Source organism: Dipteris shenzhenensis, chromosome 15 (assembly GCF_047967505.1).
Source record: "Dipteris shenzhenensis isolate YYH24624 ecotype China chromosome 15, Dip_SZ_1.0, whole genome shotgun sequence".
NCBI classification, from domain to species: Eukaryota; Viridiplantae; Streptophyta; class Polypodiopsida; order Gleicheniales; family Dipteridaceae; genus Dipteris; species Dipteris shenzhenensis.
In genome coordinates this window covers 8,766,185-8,788,930 of record NC_141610.1, presented here as the reverse complement: position 1 = coordinate 8,788,930, position 22,746 = coordinate 8,766,185, and the positions used below count along the sequence as shown (strand labels likewise).

The 22,746-nt window shown below is 45.3% G+C and overlaps 1 protein-coding gene across 4 annotated transcripts in view; it reads right to left on the bottom strand.

Annotated features, from left to right (window-relative positions):
* Positions 1–22,746, bottom strand: part of LOC147893311 (mechanosensitive ion channel protein 6-like) — a 111,613-nt gene that overhangs the window by 57,264 nt on the left and 31,603 nt on the right. For 3 of the 4 annotated variants that reach the window (XM_087385993.1, XM_087385995.1, XM_087385994.1), the window contains exons 5-8: positions 20,678–20,818; positions 7,729–7,971; positions 7,245–7,460; positions 7,065–7,096 (exon numbers count right to left, since the gene is read on the bottom strand). In XM_087385993.1, the coding sequence (XP_087242119.1) occupies positions 7,065–7,096; positions 7,245–7,460; positions 7,729–7,971; positions 20,678–20,818 (632 nt within the window). The remainder of the gene's footprint in view (positions 1–7,064; positions 7,097–7,244; positions 7,461–7,728; positions 7,972–20,677; positions 20,819–22,746) is intronic. The other variant, XM_087385996.1, reaches the window with a different exon arrangement.

Genomic DNA, 22,746 nt, shown 5'->3' with positions numbered 1-22,746 from the left:
CGAGCCATGCTAGAGGAGATCACCCAGCATCGCTCAGAGTTCTCATTTCATGCTTCCAAGTCCTTCTGGGCTAGGAAAGGCGACAGGATGTGCAGAGAGTTCTTCAGGACTCATGGACAGAGGTCAGCAAGGAAGCAGCTCCGTTCTCTTAGGGCGCAGGATGGTAGTGTCAGGACAGATCCAGACGAGGTCTGGGACTTGGCGACAGATTTCTACAGATCATTGTTCCACCCAGGTGAGGATGGCCTCTCCAGAGCTTTCTTCACCACCTTTTGGGAGCAGATCCACCGGCCCTTGCTCGCAGCCTTCCAGCATATCTTCTCCAGCGGGCAGATGCCAGAGAGCCTTGCGACAGGCTTGATTTTGTGGAGGCCATGACCCACTTCCTTCGAGCCTGTACCACTGGTCTTCGTGGGATGTGTCTCCCTATTCGAGATGATGCAGAACTTCTGGACTCCGAGTATGCAGACGACACAGCCCTATATGTGCAGGATGATGTCAAGTCACTGGAGCGAGTGAGACTATCCCTAGAGATTTTTTGCCTTGCGCTTGGGGCGAAAATCAACTGGCATAAATCAGTTGGTTTTCTTACAGATCCAGGAGCCAGCTCACAGTGGGGTATTTTCCTGGGGTTTTGCTGGATCCCTAGAGGACAGATGACACGTTACTTGGGATTTCAGGTAGGCTTGGACATCACGCCGGCTCAGCAGTTCTTGCCGGTCCTAGCCTCCATACGATGGAAGCTTGCTTTCTGGAGCACGGCTCGGCTATCCTTGGCAAGCAGGGCCCTTGTGGTCAACCAGGTCCTTCTTGCCACTGCTTGGTATGTGGCCTCTTGCTGGTGTTTCTCGAGATCATGTGTAGCCCAGTTGAGGAGACTGGTGTGGAACTTCCTATGGTCTGGTTCAGACGGTTCCGACACCACCAGAGCCAGGGTCGCCTGGCAAACAGTCATTCTCCCCCAAATAGAGGGCGGCCTCGGCATCATAGATCCAGAACTGCAGAGTCAAGCACTACTTGGCAAGTTAGTCATCCGCGGTCTGACCCCAGGAGGGCAAACGTGGAAGCTCTTGCTACAGCATGGTCTCAGCGCGTGTACCCCCCAGAGAGGGGGTGTTTGGCAGCCATCTATCCGGTGGATCTTCACTTCTGTCCCTTTGACTCAGCCCCGCTCCCCCTTCCTCCGTAGCCTCGTATCGGTCTGGAGGAAGTTGCGACACAGCCTCTCCCAGGTTTCCCCCAGCTGCCGAGAGGACATAGACAGACAGCCCCTGATCTGGAGCAGCCAGGTGACAGATGATACAGGTCGCCAGCTTGGAGAGAGATCCCATATCCCTTGGGCGCTCTTGGCACGTGGGCCCACGCGCTCGCTTCGGGTTTGGAGGGACGTCTACAGCCAGTTGTGAGCCCAGGCGAGCTAGCAGCAGCAGTTGGTATGGCACGTGGGATCCAGGATCGACGAGCAGAGATTGATGCTGCCATTCCTGCAGGTTGGAGGATTCCCATGGTCACCGGACAGCTCTTCTCGGGAGATGAGAGGTGGCTAGGACAGTTCACTCCACGGGGCGTTCCTTTGGTGGTTGCAGGCCTTTTCTCGGACTCCTCGATACACTTCTTCTCCATCGCCAATGATAGCCGCCTAGAGAGCAGAGAGGCTGTGATCGACCCCCAGCTTCCCTGGCAGCGCCTTCGCATTGTAGGGCTGCAAGGGAAGACGTGGCATATAGACCCCCTGATCATGCAGGACCAAGATTGGAGACTCTGGATATGGGAGGGCCGTTCCTTGACAGAGGTGGAGTGGGACCCAGGGGAGTGGCGCTGGCCACCATTGGAGACCTCAGAGAACCCTACCCCCTTCTTCTCTTACAGTGCGCGTACGGGTAGGCGTGCTCTTGGGGCTCTCTAGCGCGGGCTACCCACACAGGCACATAGTTGGTATGCCCAGGGGATATCTCTGGTCTTTCTTCGCACTTTCTGGAAGACTCTTTGGGCTAGCTGGCGGCCAAGGAAGATCTCTTACTTCCTTTGGATGGTGGCACACAAGGGGCTACCAGTTGGCAGCTGGCTAAGGCAGATGGGGCAGGAGGGGCACTGCCAGATGTGTTTTCAGGAGGAGTCATCCTTGAAACACTGCCTCTGGAGCTGCTCGCATGCGCAGACAGTTTGGAAGGGAGTCATGGGGATCTTAGCGAGGGCTGCACCCGAGCTAGGACCGATCACTTGGGGAGCCGTTTGCTGGTGCAGCACTGAGATGGGACATCACTTGGCTTATGAGTTCTCTAGACAGGATCCCGTCTTCTTCATCACGCAGGCCACCTGGGCATACATGGACAGCTTCCCTTGGCATCTGACAGAGACAGATGCAGGAGCGATGACTCGGCACCCAGTTTGGGAGATCATAGGGAGCATTGCAGGCTGGCATATCTAAACTTCTAGATGCACGCAGACTGTAGGAGATCAGACTTCTTCTGCTACCCAGACCCTAGCAGACATTTGGAGCATGATCGTTCATACGCTCAAGGGTCAGTGGGATCAGATTCAAGGGGAGTCCCGGGTAGGGAAGGAAAAGAGACGGCGCTTCCTTCGTGACTGGGACCACCGGGAGTTGTTCTTCCAGCACTCTACTCAGAGTCTTCAGTGGCGTTACGCCCCCCCACCGTGGCTGTTTGTCCACTCTCTGATGATTATGCCCTGAGAGGCTTGTAATTAGCATTTTGGCTCTTTTTTCTTGGGCTGTATCCATTTTGTGATTGCAGCCCGCTGGCCTTTAGGCCTTCTTGTACTCTCGCTTATTCAAGTAATATAACTAGCACTACCAACAAAAAAAAAAAAACCAGCAGTGGTTTTGAGGATGGGAGCTGATTTTGAAGGGGATTTTGCACCAGGATGAGGCGCCCTGCTGTAGTGACTGCAAATATGCAAGAAAATTTGGAGTTGATCAAAACCACCCAATCGAAAAGCTGTTTTCTTGTTTCAGCAAGCGATTCTCGCGATGAAACTCATCCAAAAGCTCTCCAGAAGGCTGGACCAGCAAAGAGATGGTGCAGCAATCGCTGAAGTGATGGTTCCAGTATAAGATCAAAGTGATGGCGGGCTGGAGCAGCATTAGACTTCAATGGAGAGGCTAAGGAAAGGGGAGGGCAGCTCTACCTTGGAGGGAGAGGGTAGCTTCCATTTGCGGGCCTCCCTCATCCTCTAGGTTGAGCTAGGAGAAGGGAAGAGGAAAGGTAGGAGAGGTGGCTCTGATACCACATGGTGGAGAGAGGGAGAGAGAGAGAGAGGGTAGGCTAGGGAGAGAGGAAGTGATACTAAAAAGGAGACATAATGAAATGGAAATGAAATGACTAGAGCAATGAACAAAGGGTGAGTACTCACATGTAGACCAAAGAGCTTGTACCTTGATACCATCTCATTTGCTTCTTCAATTGATTTATGGCATGCTAGGTTTGGTTATGTTCATCATAGAGCATTGGCCTACTTGTACAACAATGAAATGGTTCATGGAATGCCAAAATTACAGAAGCCAGCCAATGAAGCTTGTGAAGGGTGTGCTCTTGGCAAATTGCACCGCTCAAATTTAGTGAACTCAACTAGAGTTTTGCACATAATACACAGTGATGTATGCAGTCCCATGAATGTGACAACCCATAGAGGGGCAAGGTATTTTGTTACCTTCATTGATGACTATTCTAGATTCACATGGCTCTTCCTCATGAAGACTAAATTTGAAGTGTTCTATTGGTTCAAAGAGTTCAAGGCCTTGGTTGAGAACCAAACCAATTCAAGAATATAAACTTTTTATTCCGACAATGGGGGAGAGTACCCATCAAATGCTTTCAAGGGTATTTGAAGGAAAATGGGGTCAAGCATCACAAGATAGTGCCATACACACCATAACACAATCCTATTGCAGAAAGAAAGAATAGGACACTTCTGGAAATGATAAGATGCATGCTGAAATTCAAGAAAATATCAAAGGCATTTTGGGAGAGGCCATAACTATAGCCACATACATACAGAATAGATGCCCTACCAAAGCATTACAGAATAGATGCCCTACCAAAGCATTGGTCAATGTGACACCTTTTGAGAGGTTTTATGGCTATAAGCCAAAGTTTCATCATTTCAGAGTGTTTGGCCCAGTTGCTTATGCTTTGATTCCATCTCAGCATAGATCAAAGATTTGATGACAAAAGCATCAAATGCATTTTTGTTGGATATAGTGCACAAAGTAAGGGCTTCAAGCTCTATGATCTAGAAACAATGAAGATCATAATAGCAGAGATGTTGCCTTTCCTGAAAATGAATGCATGCATCCAACCAATGTGGATTTTCCACCTTATGATGATGGCACATGTCTTAAATTATTTACTTTACGTCCCATGCAAAGTTTCATGCCCATTTGATATCATTCGCAGGGTTGGACATGCATATTTTCTTATTTTGCACCATGTCTCATACCTGAGCATTAAAAAATATGCATCTGCTTGCTCCCATCGTAGTGTGTCTTTGTACGATAGGTAAGATACTTTGAAAATAAATTAATCGTATTTTATTTAAGTCCTAGGCAAGTATCATACCCATTGGACACTGTTTGCATGTGTGGGCATGCTTATTTTCTTGTTTTCCACCGCGTCTCATACCTGAGTATCAAAAAACATGCATCTGCTCTCCCCAAAGTAGGCTGATCCTTAGCATCCTGAATGGTCAACCTTGCCCATTTTGGAATGGGTTTATCATCTGTACCGCTGGCTGTACCATCCTTTGGTTGACTAACGCCACGACGGTGGTAGTGTTTCCAAACATTGGGCTGTAATTCCTCACTAGCTCGCTGCTCATTTGAAACATTTGAGGGAGAAGCACCCTCAACATGTGGCAAACTAGCAAGAGAGCAAGGAGGAGCAAGGAACAACCAACTATTCAAAACTTTTTTTCCACGTATTTAAAATTTCCCTTTTTTCTCAATAATTTAAGTTTTTTTTTTTTGGAAAGAAAAAGAGAGAGAACGAGAGTGAGGGAGGAAGGGGGGGAGAGAGAGGGAGAGAGAGATTTAGAGAGAGAGAAAGGGAGGGAGAGCAAGGGAGAGGGGGAGGTGAGCGAGGAAGAGAGAGAGAGAGAGGAGGCATAAGGCAGAGGATGTGGAGATAGAGATCTTGAGAGGCAGTTGGAGGCCAAAACATCTGTCAATAGTCCTAAGAAGGGATTCACCTCCCTGTTGGGGGTAAACATCTCCTGAAGTCACCTAGAGAGAGAGGGCCTTGCTTGTGGGTGTGCCCACTCAATGGGAGGCTAGGGTAGGATGAGCGAGGGCCTGTGTTGTGGGTGTGCCCGCACCCGTGAGTGTAGTCTAGGGTAGGTATTGTGTGGTCCTCCTGGGCCCCTTGTTGGTCCACATGTTGTTTTGGTAGGCCCTAGTAGCCCTGTATTGGCTGAGGGCGGCATGCTGGTTGGCCCATGGTATGGCAGCAGGGGTCGGCCCTAGTGGAGGGCTAGTCGGCATGGAGCGAGGGACCAGCCCCTCCTAGGACTGTGTGCCAGCCCTTATAGAGGGCTGAGGTGGTGGGCCACCTAGGGCTACTGCTGGCCCTATAGTCGGCCCATGTGGCACAGCGGATCAGCCCCCTTGTAGGGCTGCTGGCAGTCCCTTATGTAGGGCAGAGGTGGCTCAGCCCACCCTCCATGCTGATTGATTGCCTAGGGCAGTGGGTCGGCCATGTGCCCCCCTGCCAGGCAGTTATAGCCCTAGCAGTCTGCTGTTCACTACTAGGGATTTTGTCGATGATAGAAGTATTGCATTCCAATGGGGTGTTTTGTCGATGCTAGCACTATTTCTTCCTCATTGTGGTAATTGAATCATTTTCTCTGAGCTTCAAGATTTTATGGGTGACCATTCTGCCGTTTGCAAAGCTTCTTGCCATTGGCATGCTCTTCTTTTGTCTAGCATGCCTGCTTCATGCCATTGCTCTCCATTTTGAATGATGCAAAGTTTGGGTATCAAATTCTATCAAAACAAGTTTGCTTATGTGATGGTTTTAGTCAAACTCTGTGTGTGTTGCTTGGTGGACTGCGTTTATCTTGTGGTGTTTTTTGCTTTTGAATGCCTTATTGTAGTGGCTGTTGCAGCCTCCCTGCGATTGCATCCCAATAGGTTTCCATTAACACTACGGCGACCACGATCATTAACCTTGACCTTTACATTTTTGTGTCTATATTGTTTTCGTTTGCATGTGGTCCATGTCTATGCGAGAAGATATAGAAACCGTGAACTACGTCGATGTTGAGGCCCACCTCTCACTCATGTGGCCATCAGTAACAGCAATATAAGAGTGGAGGCCGTTTTGTAACTGCTCACAGTCTATAGTGGCCTTGTACAGTCCAGGAGGGAGATTCGATAGCACAAGGTATCAATACCAAGCTGGGTCCCGTATATTATGATGCTGTTTTCTAAGACGACAAGATCTTTGCCATCACCAATAAAACACGAGGTAGGAAATACGACATAGCTCCAAGTTATGGGGAAGAGGATACACTGGTGACTTCGTTAGTGTAGAAGAAGAAAAAGAATTATTCAAGCAAAATTTTAAATATAACAAACTCTGGAATAAAGAAAGTGCAAACAGGAAGGGTGAGGGCTCCCAGAAGCTGAGAAAGAGAGTAGGCAGAAGACGAAGTCAAGGAAGGAAGCAGCAATGCAGGAGCAGAAGAAAGTGGGACAGGAAAACAGGCAAAAACAAGGGGACAGGGAGCGGAAGCCAAGAAAGTGGAGAAGCAAACAACATGCCGGGAGAGAAAGAGGTCAAGGCAGGACAAGGTTTAGTGACAGGGAATCCAGGAGGAAGAGGGCACAGAGAAGAATGACATCATGGCAGTCCGGTCAAGCAGCAAAGGAGAACTCTTAAAACAAGTGGACTTTCATTGTTGAGTGCTACTGAGGCACCTTTTGTCACATGTCCACTACAAATGGATGTATGGAACCATGCAGAAAAAATAGACATTATTGTTTTGTTTATTGTGTACTCCAATAAAAATGATTAAAATTAAAGGTGGAGAATAAGCTCTCTAACCTGAGAAGAATGGTGTTCAGGACATTCATCTCCTGTTAATCAATGGACATCATTTTGAAATGTCATTGCAAGGAAGATCCTTTTTTAATCTGTAATGCTTATCATACATTGATATTATTTTTTTATAAATTTTCTCAAATGACAAAGCTGAAAATATTTGGCCTAGGATGTGCAACATACCTCTACAAGCATACTTTGTCCATCTACAACAATGCGATCTCCAACATCAAACGGGTGAGTGACAAATAGAAAAATAAGGGACTCAAATGTGTTTTTGGCAGCATTTCCGAAAATAAATACGGAAGGCACAATTATAGATGAGAAAAATAGAAGAAGCTTAGATGTTTCGACTCCAAAAATCAAGATGAAAACGATCGTAAGAATTACTGTGAGCACCTGTTAAGAGACACAAGAGTTTCACGAGCAACTACCGAATCAAGTGTTGTGCAAAAAATATTCAAACAGTAGTAAAAACATAAACCCTTACAAGATTATACAAAGACATCTAGAGAATTCTCAAATGTATATCATATCTCTTCAATTCTTTCATATATGGTATCAGTCCCCTAAAGGAAATAGTCCCACGATAAACCTAATTGTTCTCCACAACAACCAAGGCTTAAACAACACCTTAAGCAAGCATAGAGTTAGAGGTTGCACCTACCGCATTCAAAACCCTGTGTAACTTTTCAACGACTGTTTTGTTGTCATTCAATGTCAAACAAAGAGCCCTACGCTCTTTGTAAACATTGACAACCCAGTTCATAAATGATTTCTTAGTGATCTCTCCAGCCTCAGTTGTATCAAACATAGAAAATGCCCTAGCCGCTTGATCTTTAGGTAGAAAGCACATGAAGTTTTTAATCATAATGCATTTTTGCCCTGTCTTGACCATGTTATAAAAAATCTACAATAAAAAAAGAAAGAGTAAGATACATCATTGAAAACATCAAGAAAGCTGTTTGCATATCAATGAAAAGAAAGTACATATGCACGTCATGATGCCCCTGCCAAATTTGTGAATCTCCCATTTTTTTGGCATTATCTTTAACCTGTAATTGCTTATTCTATAGTTATTATATTTTCTTACTCTTAAGAATTGATGTTATTGAGGACTGCACTTCTTTCTTTTTTTACCAAGAAAAAGACATCTATTAAGTATGAAAAAAACCCACGAGAGCAAGCTCAATGCGAAAATACATCATGCAAGCATTAAAAAATAACACCCTAGAAGGGGAAAATAAAAAGTTCCTCGAAGCGAATAAGAAGTAAACAAAGGCTGAGGCTGAAAGTTCCATCTCAACTTGCAATGGACTCAGAGAAAAGGGGGAACCCCTCCGTTCCCTAAGGAATGTAGCCACTCTTATTAGAAGCTCACCATAAGGTCCCCTGCACGCTTGTCAAAATGGGCATCAACATATGAAAAGTATCTGTTCAAACAATGGCCAAAGTGTGAGAAGGGTGGACCTGGGGTGCATCTGGCTCTCTAGATGTGCCATGCTGAAATACGTGCCAATATCTCCCAAGAAGAATCCACGGATGCATGCTTGGGTCTGAAGTGTGAGAAGAGATTATCATCTAGCGAGCATGACTCAACTCAATATCATCAATCGAGAGAGCCCAAGAAAAGTCATGTCTCTCATATACCTGAGGTCCAGAAAAAGAGAGCCAAGCTACCGAGCCCTAGGTCATAAATAAAGGGAATGGAGCAAACATACTGAAAATCTTGGCAACACTCTTCTAGATGATCCTTACCTATCTGCAATCCCATAGACAATGTTGAATAGAATCCACCCCAGAATGATGGCAAGGACAGTCTTCTACCCTGAACCTTGACCTCCACAGGTTCATTGTTGCAATCCCTCCATGAATAGCAAGCCAAAAGAAAAGAGTGATTTTTCTATTCTAGAGGGATTTCCAACTTTTTGCAAATGAAAATTCTCTCATGAGGAGCTCTAGAGGGCCTAGAGCCTCTACATCTAATTTGGAATCTCCTGGCATTACTAACTGTGTAACAAAAGTGTAACAAAAGAACAAATTTTACTTCACACGGTGCCCTGCATTAATCCACCCCCACTCTCTGGGATCCCATTGTAAAAGATTAATGGGGACTCCTCCGTATAGCCAAATCCTCTAGGAGCCCAAAGAGGGAAGAAGTGGGTCTCGGTCTAGGTACCATTGTGAATTTGAGCCATGCTCCATATAACCTAAGATCCTGATAGGCTGAAAAGGAACTCCCAATAGGGTATCATGAGTAGATCTAGACAGCCTACTTCCTGTCTTAACATTGAAGATCAAGACATCCTCATCTGATTGTTGTAATGCTATAACTTGTATTGGAAAACATGTACCCGTGAAAGCCCCCATCCAAGTAGAGCAAGAAATACACATGCCATTTGTGTCAACCCAATCCATGGATATGGCTACATCAATTTGTTGAATTCTCCCTGCACTTCCTCTAAGGTGACTTACCAATTGAACTTTAAGACCCTCTAGAAGTTTCGCAAAAGTTGTCCAGGATTCCAAGAAGAGGCAGGGCCTCTCTCCCATCTACCACTGCATATAACGAGAAGTTTCAAGTGGTCTACCATGCTCATCAAGTATGCTATCATTCCACATGATGCACTGTTTGTCAAGCTCTTCTAGAGAGGATGGGGGAATTCGCCAAAGTACTATTTAAGCTAGCCCAATCTTTCAAGACAGCAGCCGTAAGAGAAGAAGAGGGAGACCTGAGATGGGCTGACGTAAAGATCATCTGGTACTATCCCTTTGGTCTCCACGCAAAGAAGGCGTATAGCATTGTTGATGGCTACATCGTTCTCCCTCCTTCCCTCCCCTTCTAGCTCAACCTCTTAGCCCCAACTCAGCCCCTCATCCTCCTTGCATCACTCCCTCCCTATCCCGCTCCAATAGTTGATTAGGAAGTTGCTTCGAATCTTGGATTTGCTACCCGAAGACCTCAAGCTGCAAATCACAAATTTGTCCCAAGCTTTTAGGGCAGCTCGACGTTACATCTATGCTCTAGGATGTCACATTGCTAATGGAGGCCTCACACACATCCAAATTGCAATTTTGCTCTTGGATTTCTTGCTGGTTCAACTCGCATTTTGGTTCCATGCCTGCTCAGGATTTCCTGTTTTACCCTTTTCCCTCATCCTTCTCCAATCGAGGGACATATATTTCATCAGCATTCTTGATTGATGAATGGCGACACATCCAATCAATCATTTTCCACTTCCACTAGCCATGAGAACATGTATCTTTTCAAAAGACAAGTTGCTGCAGTTACAAAGGATGTGGGACTTGGGAACTACACCACCGTTTTTGCACGCACCAATGGGTCCTACCCTTCTAGATCATAAGCTGGGGATAAATGCTTGCGAACTTACCTTCAGACCTCACTCAACACCTCATTGATGTCTGAATTTGGGATGAGGTTTTCAAGTGGCATTTGATACCCCTGGAGCTGCAAGCACTATGCTCAAGGCTAGTCCCTTAGTGTTCAGCTCTAGGAAAATTTTCCTCAAGTCCTTCTCTCTTGGATTCGACCCAATGGAGGAGAACAGCAGGCAGATGACCTCTCTTTTCAGCAGATTTCTAGGTTTGCCCTAGGTGTGACCGGAGCTACATTTGGAGTGGTCGTTGAGTCCCCCTTGGTTTTACCTCCTCATCGGCAAGGCAATTAGATTGGATGGGATACCTAGAGTTAGGGTGGTTGTCTCCGACCCTAATATTTTTTATGACCCATCATGCTTGGCATCCAAATGGCTCTCTTTTTTGGTAGAGAGCCAAGATCGCAGGCAAGTAGGACCAATGTCGGATATGCATGATCTTTGTTTGCTTGAGATTGCATAAAAGAAGAAAAAAGATATAAGAAAGCTTTCAATACGGCCCGCTCACATACTCAACAGAGTATACCTTCAAGACTACCTTCTTGTTCGACACCATAAGTCTTGTACATACTGCCCCATGTTCGATTTTGATTAGAGTGAAAGCGGATCCTCCAACACCTATAGATTAGGAGGGGAGGATTCACCCCGGAACCCATCCTTGCTGGGCCTTCAGTCATTCCAGATCCAGTAGAGAACAAGACGCATCTCAAGTCGTGGCCAGTGTTGCACTAGATCTAGCCTTTGCTAGGGCTGCCCCTAACACTCATGTTCCTACAACGATTAGAGAGGTTCCAGATTCTTCTGAAGTCATGACGAACACTCTACTAGATTCGATCTCGGATAGGATTAGTGATGCTTCTCATGCATATCTTCTTTGAGGTCCTAGACCCTCATCCGAGCAATCACCCTCTTTGTCCACTTTTCAGACTCCCTTCATTGATCAAGGGAAGAGGGTGGCTTTTACCTATTCACATTTCTTGAGTGCAGAGATTCTATGCACTCTAGCACCAAGCATATTTCACAGAAACTCTTTCTTTGCCTTGGTGGACTTTGGAGAGGAGGAGTTTGTGCCTTCCAACTTTGAGGACAAAATTATTGGTTTTCTTGTCAATAGGGCACCTCTTGGGGATCTCTCCCCTATGGACTTCTTGCCCCTCTCTCACGCATATACTAGGAGGCCCCGTACCCTGGAAGGATTTTTTGGCACTAGGTCGGGTATGGTGTTCCATCCTGCTTCCTTCCGTTGATGAGGATTGTTAGTTGCAACATTTAGGGCCTCGATGGTGTGCCTCATTGCCGTCACAAGTAGTTGGTCTGCAATTAGCTTCATCCACGTGTCATTGGTGGTCTTGTTGATATACTCTTTTTTCACAAACACAACTTGGATACCAGTGATTGCTCAAAGTTAGATAAATTACTTTCAGGTCATAAATTTTGGTCTTCTGCTTTAGGCGCTAGGAGGGATTCCCTTGGTAGTCGGCCATGGTATCATTATTTCTTGTAGAGCACAATGGATTATTTTGTTGATTAGTGGATGTAAGGTTGATCTTCTCAATCTCTATGGCCCCAATGACAGAGGGGACTGTGTGTTTTTCTAGAAGGAACTTCTCTCTTGGGGCCCAATTGCGCATAGCCTCCTTCAACCCCCAGCAAAAGGCCAGTGGGACTGAAGGAGGGTCTACTCATTTACCTCATATACACCAAAGATCCACCAATTCACCATAGTATGTGGGATTTTTATCCCTTCATATATCCACGTGTCATCTGTGCATCAAGGGGCTCCAATACCCCTCCAATACATTCATATTACCAAGGGTACCGGCTTGGACCACACACCAAGGCCCATATTGCCAAAACCCCTAGTGGGCCTAACCCCACGAGCAGACCTGACCAACCTACAAACTTTGATCACCCTTGAATAGGCCGGATCAAATAATAATGGCAACCACCCACATAGGGCTGGGTCAACCCCTCAAATCGTTGGACAAATCACAACATGCGGACTGACGTAGGTAATCACTTCCCATGCCAGCTACCATCAAGCCGCCATTGCAATCTTACACAGTCAGTGTCAGCCGCCACCATAACCGTGCAGATGCCATGTGTTCACTCCATAGTACACAAGATAGCCGCCTACTCTGATACCACTGTAGTCATGAATTATTAAAGGTGACTTCAACATGGTGGCGTTGCCTTTGGAAAAAAAGGAGGGGAGAGAAGATGGCATTTATTCTCTGGAGAGAGCATCTATGGTTCTTATCATTTCTAAGCCTCATGAGAGGTACCACTCTGCTAGTATCAAGATTCTAGATGCATTGTATGCAGAGGAGTGCCTTACAGAGTTGGTTTTGCACATATGGGTTTCTCATTTGCAGAGTGGAGTGTTATCTCCTTCACATATTGTAGCACCCTATCTAGTGTTAGTGCTTTTTACAAAACCATTGCTAACATAAGGAGACATGAGATCCTCAAGTAGGAGAGGATACTCTGCCGACAGTTAGCAGTCCTACAAAGGGAAGAGCAGAAAAGGCCCACAAATGATGGAGTGCCTTGCTGCAGCAAGGACTCATATGAAGATACTGCTAGATCTAAGAGAAAACTATCTTTCATGCATAGGAATCCTTATGGATTCCATATGGGAGGAAGATTAAATAAAGACTTTTTCTCTGCTCTCGGCCCAAGACATGGTAGAGAGAGTACATATAAGCTTATTCACTCTGATGGAAGACAGATCCCCGTCATGCGTATTGCTACATACTTTTATGTCTTCTTCTCTTAGCAGATCCAAGAAATTTTCTCTACTCTTAGCTAGACATGGTAGAGAGAGTAGATCTCAGCTAGACATTCCAGACTCCAGTGCACTGTACTCCAAGGGCAAAGGCAAATTCAAACCTTTCAAATGCAATCACTGTGGGAAGCTTGGTCACACCAAGGATCACTACTTCCAGAAGCTTGCCAAGCAACAAAACAAGGATCATGCCAACTTGGTGAAGACGAAGAAGAAGATGATACTTCGACACCAACTCATGCTCTCACTGCCGACATCAAAGATCTCTCTCTCCATTCAGAGGTCTATGTAACTGATGATTGGGACTTTTGTTTCTGATCTATTCTATGTATGCTTGGGTACTCTGCCCTAAATAGTTCCCAAAAAATGCTTGTAATAATGAGTCTTGTGTCCTTGAGTCAATAAAGGTTCTCAGCCTTGGATAGTCCTCCTCAAATGATGTTTTATTTCCTTTATGAGTGGTGTGTGGCTTCCTACCAAGTCTTGTTACGAAGCCATCGGGGGATGTATTGTTAAAGCGTTTCTATTGGCTTTGATGGGTCTCTCTATCAGGCCTGGCCGAGTTCCAAGATGTTGGTGCATTCCCTAGACCGATGTGCTGGTCAGGTAGCCATGCTTCATTTGAGCCTCTGAGCTACTTGGGGTGCACAGAGCAGTAGATTCCATCATTGTCATGTTCTGTTCTTGGCTTCGTTCCAGTAGTCCCTCACTTTCCTTCATGGGAGGATTTTAGAATATTAAGTCAAAGTGAGTGTATTTGTGCGTCCTAGGTCCCTAGGACTTATTTTATAGTCTAGTGAATCCTAGATAGTGCCACGTGTCATATGGGAGATTATCCCATATGCATTGTGACTTTCTAGAATCTAGAGGCTCACACTATATAGTGTTGTACTTGTCTTGAGTCTTTTCATGCCAGTCAATATCAAGCTATCTACATGTGAGTATTTTGGTTCATTGCTATTGCCTACTTTCATTTGAGTTCATTTCCATTATGCTTGCAATCTTTCCTTTCCGTTCCTAGAGATAGCTTGCTACATGTTCCTTCATGAAGTATACTCTCCCCCATTGTCCGAATGAAGTGTTCCAATTCTAAAATTGGTTTGGTCCTCAGCCAATGCTTTGAAGTCCTTAAACCAATTGAACACTTCATATTTTCTTTTGATGAGAAAGAGCCAAGTGAACCTGGAGTAATCGTCAATGAATGTTACAAAATACCGATACACTCTATGGGTTGTGACATTCATTGGTTACAAACATCACTATGCACAATGTGCAACACCCTTTGTACTCTTATTGAACTTGGACCATCCTTTTGGAATGGTAGGCGATGCAACTTTCCAAGAGCACATCCTTCACACACTTCATGCGTTGGTTGCTGTAGTTTAGGCAAACCCTCAACCATATTATGATTAAACATGTATGCCAAAGCTCTGTGATGTGCATGACCAAACCTGGCATGCCATAGAAAACCTGGAGTAGCCTAAGAGATAGCCATAGCATGCTGAATATAGGTTTGAGCATCAACCTTATAGAGCCCCTGGCTTGCCTCATAAGTGCCTGTAGCCATTGATCATCCTGAAATTCCATGAGCATGTGCTGATCATGGGCTTAGATGGAACTGAAATAAGATTATTCCTTAGTTAGGAACATACTAGACATAACGGATATAATTTTTTTCCCCCGGATCCAGAAGGATGGTATTGCCAACACCGCAGTACTACACGTTGTGTGGAGGCTCGGAAACCCATTCTGATGAGTAAGAAGCCTTTCCCGAGAAATTTTGCAGAATATGCGCCCTGGGGGAGATCACATTCGAACATGAGAAATTGGCACAGTTCCTCCAATGATGGGATATGTCATGTGAAGAAGACGTAGACCCTCCTCGAGCCAGGCCCTCCAACTTTGGCATGACATCCTCCAACTGGATCTCACAGCATGTAGAGTGTTTCTTGCCCGTTTCATACCATGCTCACACGTGCAGCTCTTGGATTGCCAACCAGCTCCAACCACATGGCAGTCCCCATGCACAGCTACATCCATGTCTTCCCTCTTTTGCTCTGTGTTCTGAGTCCTGATCTAGCTCTCACTGCCTTCAACAAGTGTGTGGCCTCATCTACCTCCTACTCCTCCTACCACCGCAGTGACACCAATGGCCACAACACCATCGCACATGCGATCTGTGGAAACAAGCCTTAAGGGGGGTGAAAAGAAAGGGCTCATAACCTAAGGTACAACCCAAAAATTAAAGATGTTTCTAGATTGGAGGTCCAGAGCTTAAAATCTATTGGCTGTTCTCCATCGTTTTGTTCTTCCATTTGCCTCTTCGTCGCTCTTTTTTCCCATTTGCCCCTCCACCTTACACCCGAGCTCCCCTCGATCCTCCTCTCTCCGCTTCCCTTTCTGCTGCCATAGCCATATCTGCGCATCCCCTTTCACTGATTGCAACTGGCCAAATCTACCATCAAAACCTTGACCCTTCCTGTCCAATCCACGTAGTCAGGGTTCACTTCTGTAAGCCTTTCGATTCCATTCAATAAATTCTGCAGACCTTACGTTGAATAAGTCGCAGCTTTTGTACAATCGAATTTTTGAACCGTTCTTTGAAATTGTTCGACTGTTGTTGCTTAAATGGAATTCTTGAATCCCGATGGAATTAATATACGAAATTACAAACTTGTTGCAACAAATTACAAGGAAATCCGATCCTGGAATGTAGAGATACATATTTTTAAATGGAGACCCATTAGTATAGTATAACAAGAAAGGGGAGGGAAGGGGAGAGATACGTGGGAAGGAAGAGGGAAAGCAGAGGGAACGCTTGAGAGAGGGAGAGGGGAGGAGAGGGAGAGATGTATGGCCTTTCAAAAATTACCCTAGCCCATTGCCATATCTCGCTCTGCCCTCCAACCCAGTTCCACCTTCTCCATTGGCCATCACCACCAGCCCCTTCTCTCTCCCTATTCGTGCCTCTCATTTGTATATACGCAGCTACAGTTGCACGGTTAGAAGGCTCATAAGCATCCGGTCATCCATCATTGATTCATCCATGCAGAACATTGTGGTATGGATGATATACTTATGCATATTGCGTTTCAGCCTGTCAGGGTTGCAGGTCATGTGGAACAATCCTTTTTGTAGTCAAGATGGTATCTAGGCCTAACCCATATCACATTCCCTTGGGCTCATTGGAGGCTTTGGCTCTATGGAGGTGTCCCCATAAAGAATTTGTATGGGACCCCGGGGAGTGGGAATGGATTGGCGTAAGGCACCAAGAGGAGAGCCTCCTCTTCTTTTGATACACGATTAGTGATGCCAAGAGATCTCAGCCTAGCCTTGTTTTTGCTAGAAGCCCACCAAAGCTCCTCAGTAGGCAAATTTTCAGATTTTTTCATATCTGCGAAAATCCTTTTGGGAGAATTCAACATTGCTTATGGGACTACAGACAACGAGGATCATTTGAAAGGGGATAGATAGACTATTGATCACCTTTATGCATTCTCCTTTCTTCATGAGCTGGGGATCGATAGCTTGGCTTCCTCTTTTGGGGCCTTTAGGTGTTCTACGAGAAGCATGACTCTTCTTGGGCTCTTTTGGTTAAACGACATTTTGTTGAGTCGTGTTCTCTCGAAAATGTTCCTAGCTCTCTATGCAGACCTCGCATGCATCTATGGATACTTCGTGGGAGATTTTGGCGAGCATATCAATGTGAAAGGAGACCCAGATGTACAGAGGCTTTGGATGGTTCCTAGGTCCACCCCTCACACACATTAGCTAGTAACTCGACATACACACTACACACCTTGGTAGCCATTTCAAGGAGCATGTAGGGGTCTTCATGAGAAGCCTCTACTAGAGGGAATGTTTTCTTGAGGTAGTGGAGTGGCTTCCCATTCTTCTCAAAATCATCCACACGATTGAGGTGGCATTTTCAGCCTCAACCTTGGATATTCTTTAGCTCTTTTAGAGGAGCTTGATTTTGCCCTATTTAAGGCTTTTTTTTCTCAAACCAGCATGATGCATTTCTCTTTATTGGAAATAAAAAAGAAATGATTTGATTAAGAATAAAAATATGATCAATTAGACCTTTCCTACCCAAAGAGTCCTTAGAGCATCTCTACACTACAGGGTAGTCTTTCCCACAAACCCTATAGTCTTTCCCACAAAAGGACAAGACTGTCTCTCATAGGAAGAAGAGGGACAATCCAACTTTGTGAAACTTTTGGCATGCCATGTGTTATGCGTAGTAAGCATTGGATTTAACGGTCCCACATCTCACCCCATTTATACCCCAAACCCTGTGTCATGTGGTTGGAGTTCTGCTCCATTCATGTCGAGGGTTGGCTTTTATGATGTTGTTCCGCTTTAGTCTTCTTCTTGCTCACATCACTCCTGCACTTGCACCGCTCGCACATCGTTGACACCATCGACTAGCACTCGCCTATCCGAAACACCCATGGCATGTCTTAGTGGCCCTAGGCCTCCGATAATACTTCCGGAAGTGTTAAGGAAACCCCCCCCCCCCCCCGCCTCAGATAGTTTATGGTGATCACGGTGGGACACTGTTGGTGTTGAGTAGCACAAGTGAAGTGGTGCTCTAGGGTCCTAGAGAGAGGTCTTATGCCGAGTAGTTATAAAACATTTGAAGGAGCTAGTGAGAGAACTAGGAGGTACTTTAGGAGAGTGGAGAAAAGACTTCCAGCAAACCAAACTCGGTACAAGAAGCATTACGTGCGACGAAAGTTCGCAAAATCCTCAACGCGAGCATAAAGTGAGCCCATTGGAATAGTAGCCAGAGCAAGTAACTTCATCGACACTCTCATTGACTTGGATCAACAGGAACCCTGGTGGTCAAATCTGGACTCCGGAGAAGAAGAAATGCAAAGCGGAGAATAGGTGAAAGAAGAGGGTACAAAGGACAAAAGCTCCTCGGGGACTCATCAAGGTCAAGGCAGCCCCGCTCCTCTTCTTGCAACGTTGTCTTCATCAATCACCACTTCTGCAGGAGTGGTGACTCCCTCTGCTCCCGACTCGACCTCTGCTGGACAAGTTGCTACCTCATCTGTTATGCATAGCTCCGGGTTCCTAGCTAATCCTTCTTCCACATCTATCCCACTCAGGAGTACTTTTGCTCCGGCCATGCCTTTACCTGCCATGAAGGTTTCATCTCCCTTTCCATCCACATTGGTGCTGCCTTTTCCACCACCTCCTTCCTTCCCTACTGCCTACTCATCCATGACTTCAACTCCATCCCTCTCTTTCCCAAATGCTCTCCCATCCTCTTTAACCCCCACATCTTCTATGTTCTCACCCTTTCCCTCTGCAACACCGAGGCCCTCCGCATATGCAGTACCATCTGGGTACACTTCCTCTACGGCTACATCAGTAGTGACTTTCCCAGTGTGGTTCTCCACATGAGGTGTTGTCACACTCATTACGGCTCCATCGGGACTTCCTCCAACTCTTGCATCTGCTTCAGCCTCTCGGGTAGTGATGGCATTCTCACTCCTGCAAACAAAGCTAGACTTCTCGAGCTACTCAACAAGGTCCACATGAAGACTCAAAAGTTCAAAGGCCACCTTCATAAAGATGCGGAAGCTCATATGAGGAAATTCCTCACAGCATGTAGAGCTAAAGGTGTGGGGAATGCCGCGGATGTATGGTACAGTTAATTCCCCCCTGACCACTTCCAGACATGGACATACCTAAGGGAGGAATTCTTACGCACTTTCAAGTTGGAAAAATTCGAACACATGATTGTCCAGAAGTTATCCACTGATACCATGAAGCCTGGCGAAAGTATCTCGGAGATGTACACAAGAATGAGGGTCCTGGCTGCAAAGATGTCTACGCCACCCAATGATGCCATCATGAAGGGCGGGTGGTTTTTGAAGGCTTTACCTCAAAGGTACCAAATTTCGCAAGCCCATCATGTGCTACAGATGTGGTGAGTACGGCCACTACCAAAATGACTGTACACAACCATTTGGGGTTGTACACAATGCAACACAAATGACCACTACACCAGAGATTGTCCCAATAGCAGAGGGGAATCAGCATCCCAAGTCAACATGGTTGACGTAGTAGTGGCAAGGGAGAGTGACAAACCCCATTTGATTGGTGCCGTGTTGGGAGCTGTGACAAGGTCACAAACGAATGGTGACAGTAGTAAGGATGACTCAACATCAATATCAGAGGCCTCATCACCAACTAGTACCAACTCAGTCACTAGAGGAGCATCCCCACCTCCTTCCTCCAAGGTGGACAGTGGGCACAGGAGTGCATCACCCTTGTCTTCTCTTGTTTAGTGAATCAGAAAGAACAAGAAGGGCTTCACATCCGTCAAGACCTATCACTTGCTCTAAAAGTACCTCATTTCCAAGTGAGCAATCTATGCCTTCAAGGTACCAGGAGGTGGTCAGGAGTGTCACCAAAGATCTTCAATCCAGTTCTCAAGGTGATGGCAGCACACCTTGGTTTCCCTCCCGTAAGTCTAGAACAGCGAGGTTTGCGATGGAGGTGACGACTTTAGGACAAAAGCGTGAGAAGAAGTCACAAGCAGGCCCATCCAATTTCCCCCTAGGAAGCCCATTCAACAAAGAGAAGGAGATGGGAGTGAAGCCCAGTGGTGCCTAGAAAACGGGTGATGGAAAAGCCACCGCAGAAGACATTGATTGAGAATTCAGAGGTACCTCCTCTCCCTTGCGTGAGCTTCGCCCCCCAACCAGAAGCTCGGCGGATGAGGGCACAAAAGGCTGCTAGTGGACAGCCCTATTCTTTGATTGAAAGTTTTGGAACACCACAACATGATACCTGGACTCGCACACAAGCTAGCTCATCAAGAAGTCTATAGTATTTTCTTTACCGGCTGTAAAGGATCACTATTTGTTGATAGTGATCAGCAGTCCCATAGATCCAGAAGGGTCTCAAGAGGAGTTTATACAACAGTATCAGCTCTCTCTCTCTCTCTCTCTCTCTCTCTCTCTTCTGTGAAATCAAATCATATCTTCTACCTCTACCTCTTTCACACATATAAAACCACAAGCGTTTTACTTTCAGAAAAATAAGAGCACATCTCTCCAATTTTTTATACTTCGTAGTTTCTTAGGAAGAATTTCTCCATGAGTGATTTGGAATGTTAAATGGATATTTTTCCTCAAAAATATATACCACAAAATAGGACATACCTGTTTCGCAACTTTTTTTTTTTTTTTGGGCAAAAAAGAGACTTCGATTAAGTAAGAAAGAAACTCGCTAGAGCAAGCTCTGTGCGGAAATACAACATGCTAAGCATGTAATAAAAACACCTCAGAGGAATGAGGTAGAAAGAAACCAAGGCTGAGGCTGATCTCTCTCTCTCTCTCTCTCTCTCTCTCTCTCACGGCAGGCCACATGAATGAAATTCATCTTGTTATATACCACAAAATAGGACATACCTGTTTTGCAACAATTTTGGCTTGGACTTCACTGGTAATTACAGAATCCCCTTTTTCATGTGACAACATTGAGGAGTATGTTTTTAAGTTTGTACTTCTGATTGTTCTCATCAATTTCTTTAGTGTCCATACTGAGACTGTCTGCAAAAGCAAATCAAAAGAATGTGAGGATAATTGAAAACTTCTTTATTTTCCATTTATGTTAGCAAAAGAAGAATGTGAGGATAATAGTCTCTTTGAAAACTTCTTTATTTTCCATTTATGTTAGCAAAAGTTCTAAAATGAAGCACCTATTTTAGAAAATTCACAAACTTTAGGACATTACCCTGCCTCTTGCCTCTACATATTCTAGTTGACCCCTTCCTTGCCCTTGATCCCCTTTCTCCGTACAATACTTCCCTCGCCTCGCTGTTAGCCCCTTCTTCCATGCGGTCTGTTGTATAGTTGTCTAGACACTAGTATAGCTGCCCTACTTGTTGCTTGCACCAACTCATCTCACCTTTGTTACATCAGCCATAATCGTGGAGACTTGTGGTTTGGTTATGGTAAGGTGGGAAACCAAGACGGCTTGACAACACTTGCATCCATAGGGTTGGGTCTAGAGCCCTACCTAGGCTTAGGCATTAGTGAAGAGGTGCATAGGGAAGCCTAGGAGAGGGCTTTAATGGAAGGGTCCCTTGTGGGACACATGGCACAAATATGAAAGGCCAAGAGGCAAGTGTTGGGGTAGAAGGGAGGATTCTAGAAGGAGCTCAAGAAAGGAGCTTGAAAAGAGGAACCTGACGTAAGAATTGACACACGTCAAGGTCAAGCTCAATGTGGGAATCCACGGCTGGGTGGAAAACAAGGTGAGAGGCCCTCTTCTTGTGCTGTTGTATCACTAGTATCAGGGCTACAAACTCAATCCTGAGAATACATAAGTCCTGTTTGGTAGCAACTGGTTTATGGGAGAGAAACATTGCAGGCTGCTGAATTGAAATTGTGCCTAGGTCGAACAATTGCCTTGTGTAATTAGAGGCGTGTAAACAGGATATAATGTGAAGATGGGAAGCAATCTTTGTGAAATCATGTGTATCTTGATTTCAAGCAGCACAACACAACATCGGTTGATAGTCCAATTGCAGTGGAAAAAATCGTTCAACATAGGAGCTTCAATAAGCGGAAGAGTAATAAGAGCATGAATTTAGGTTTTCTATGTTGTGCATACATCTCTGGTTGTGTTGTTTCTTACTCATCTATGCGAAGGCAAAAGAAACAACGTAAAGGCAGGCTAAAGCGATGTAGTATTGTGGAATTGGCAGAGGAGGCTGATGGGAAATAAAGTAGATATAGTTTCAAGTGTAGCGCAGAAGCTGTCTCTATAGCACACAAGTGTTGTTGTTGTTGGCATGGAGAGTTGGAACCTAACTGAGATGATTTTACACCAAAAAAAGTAAAAAATACTCCAAAAACATTGTGTGTGAGTGTAATTCTGATCATGCCCCTTTGTGGTTGAGGATCTCTCTTCATGACATGCCTGATAATCGGCTTACACAAAGAAGACTAATCATTGTCAATAATAGTTATTTGGAGAATGATGCATACAAGGCCATGGTGTATGAGGCTGTCCACCCCTTGTCACAACAGTCTCGCTTTGGCATTGACTATGCTTGGAAGCTTTCATTGCTAGAATGCAAGCAGTTATTCACAACTATGGCAAAACTTACATGAAGACTTTGAGTGAGAATGTTGCTCATACTAAACACACGTGTCAATCCTTGACTAAGCTGAGTCATATTAGAAATCTTTATGTGGAAGAAAATCAGATTTTATGCCAGGCTAAACATTGTTTGCAATGCAATGACAAAAGAAAAATCTCTAAATGGGAGACACAGGCACGACAGAGGGCTTTTTTGGATAAAGGATGTTCATCCAAAGTTTTTTTTAAAGCTTACACTATAAGAGGCACTCTCAGAGTATTTGCAGGGTTCTTCTTTCTGATGGTGTTTGGACTTCTTCTCGAACACAGCCTGCCGCAGCTTGTGTTCATCATTTTGTGCTCATTTTGGTAAAAGCAGATCCTCCTTCAC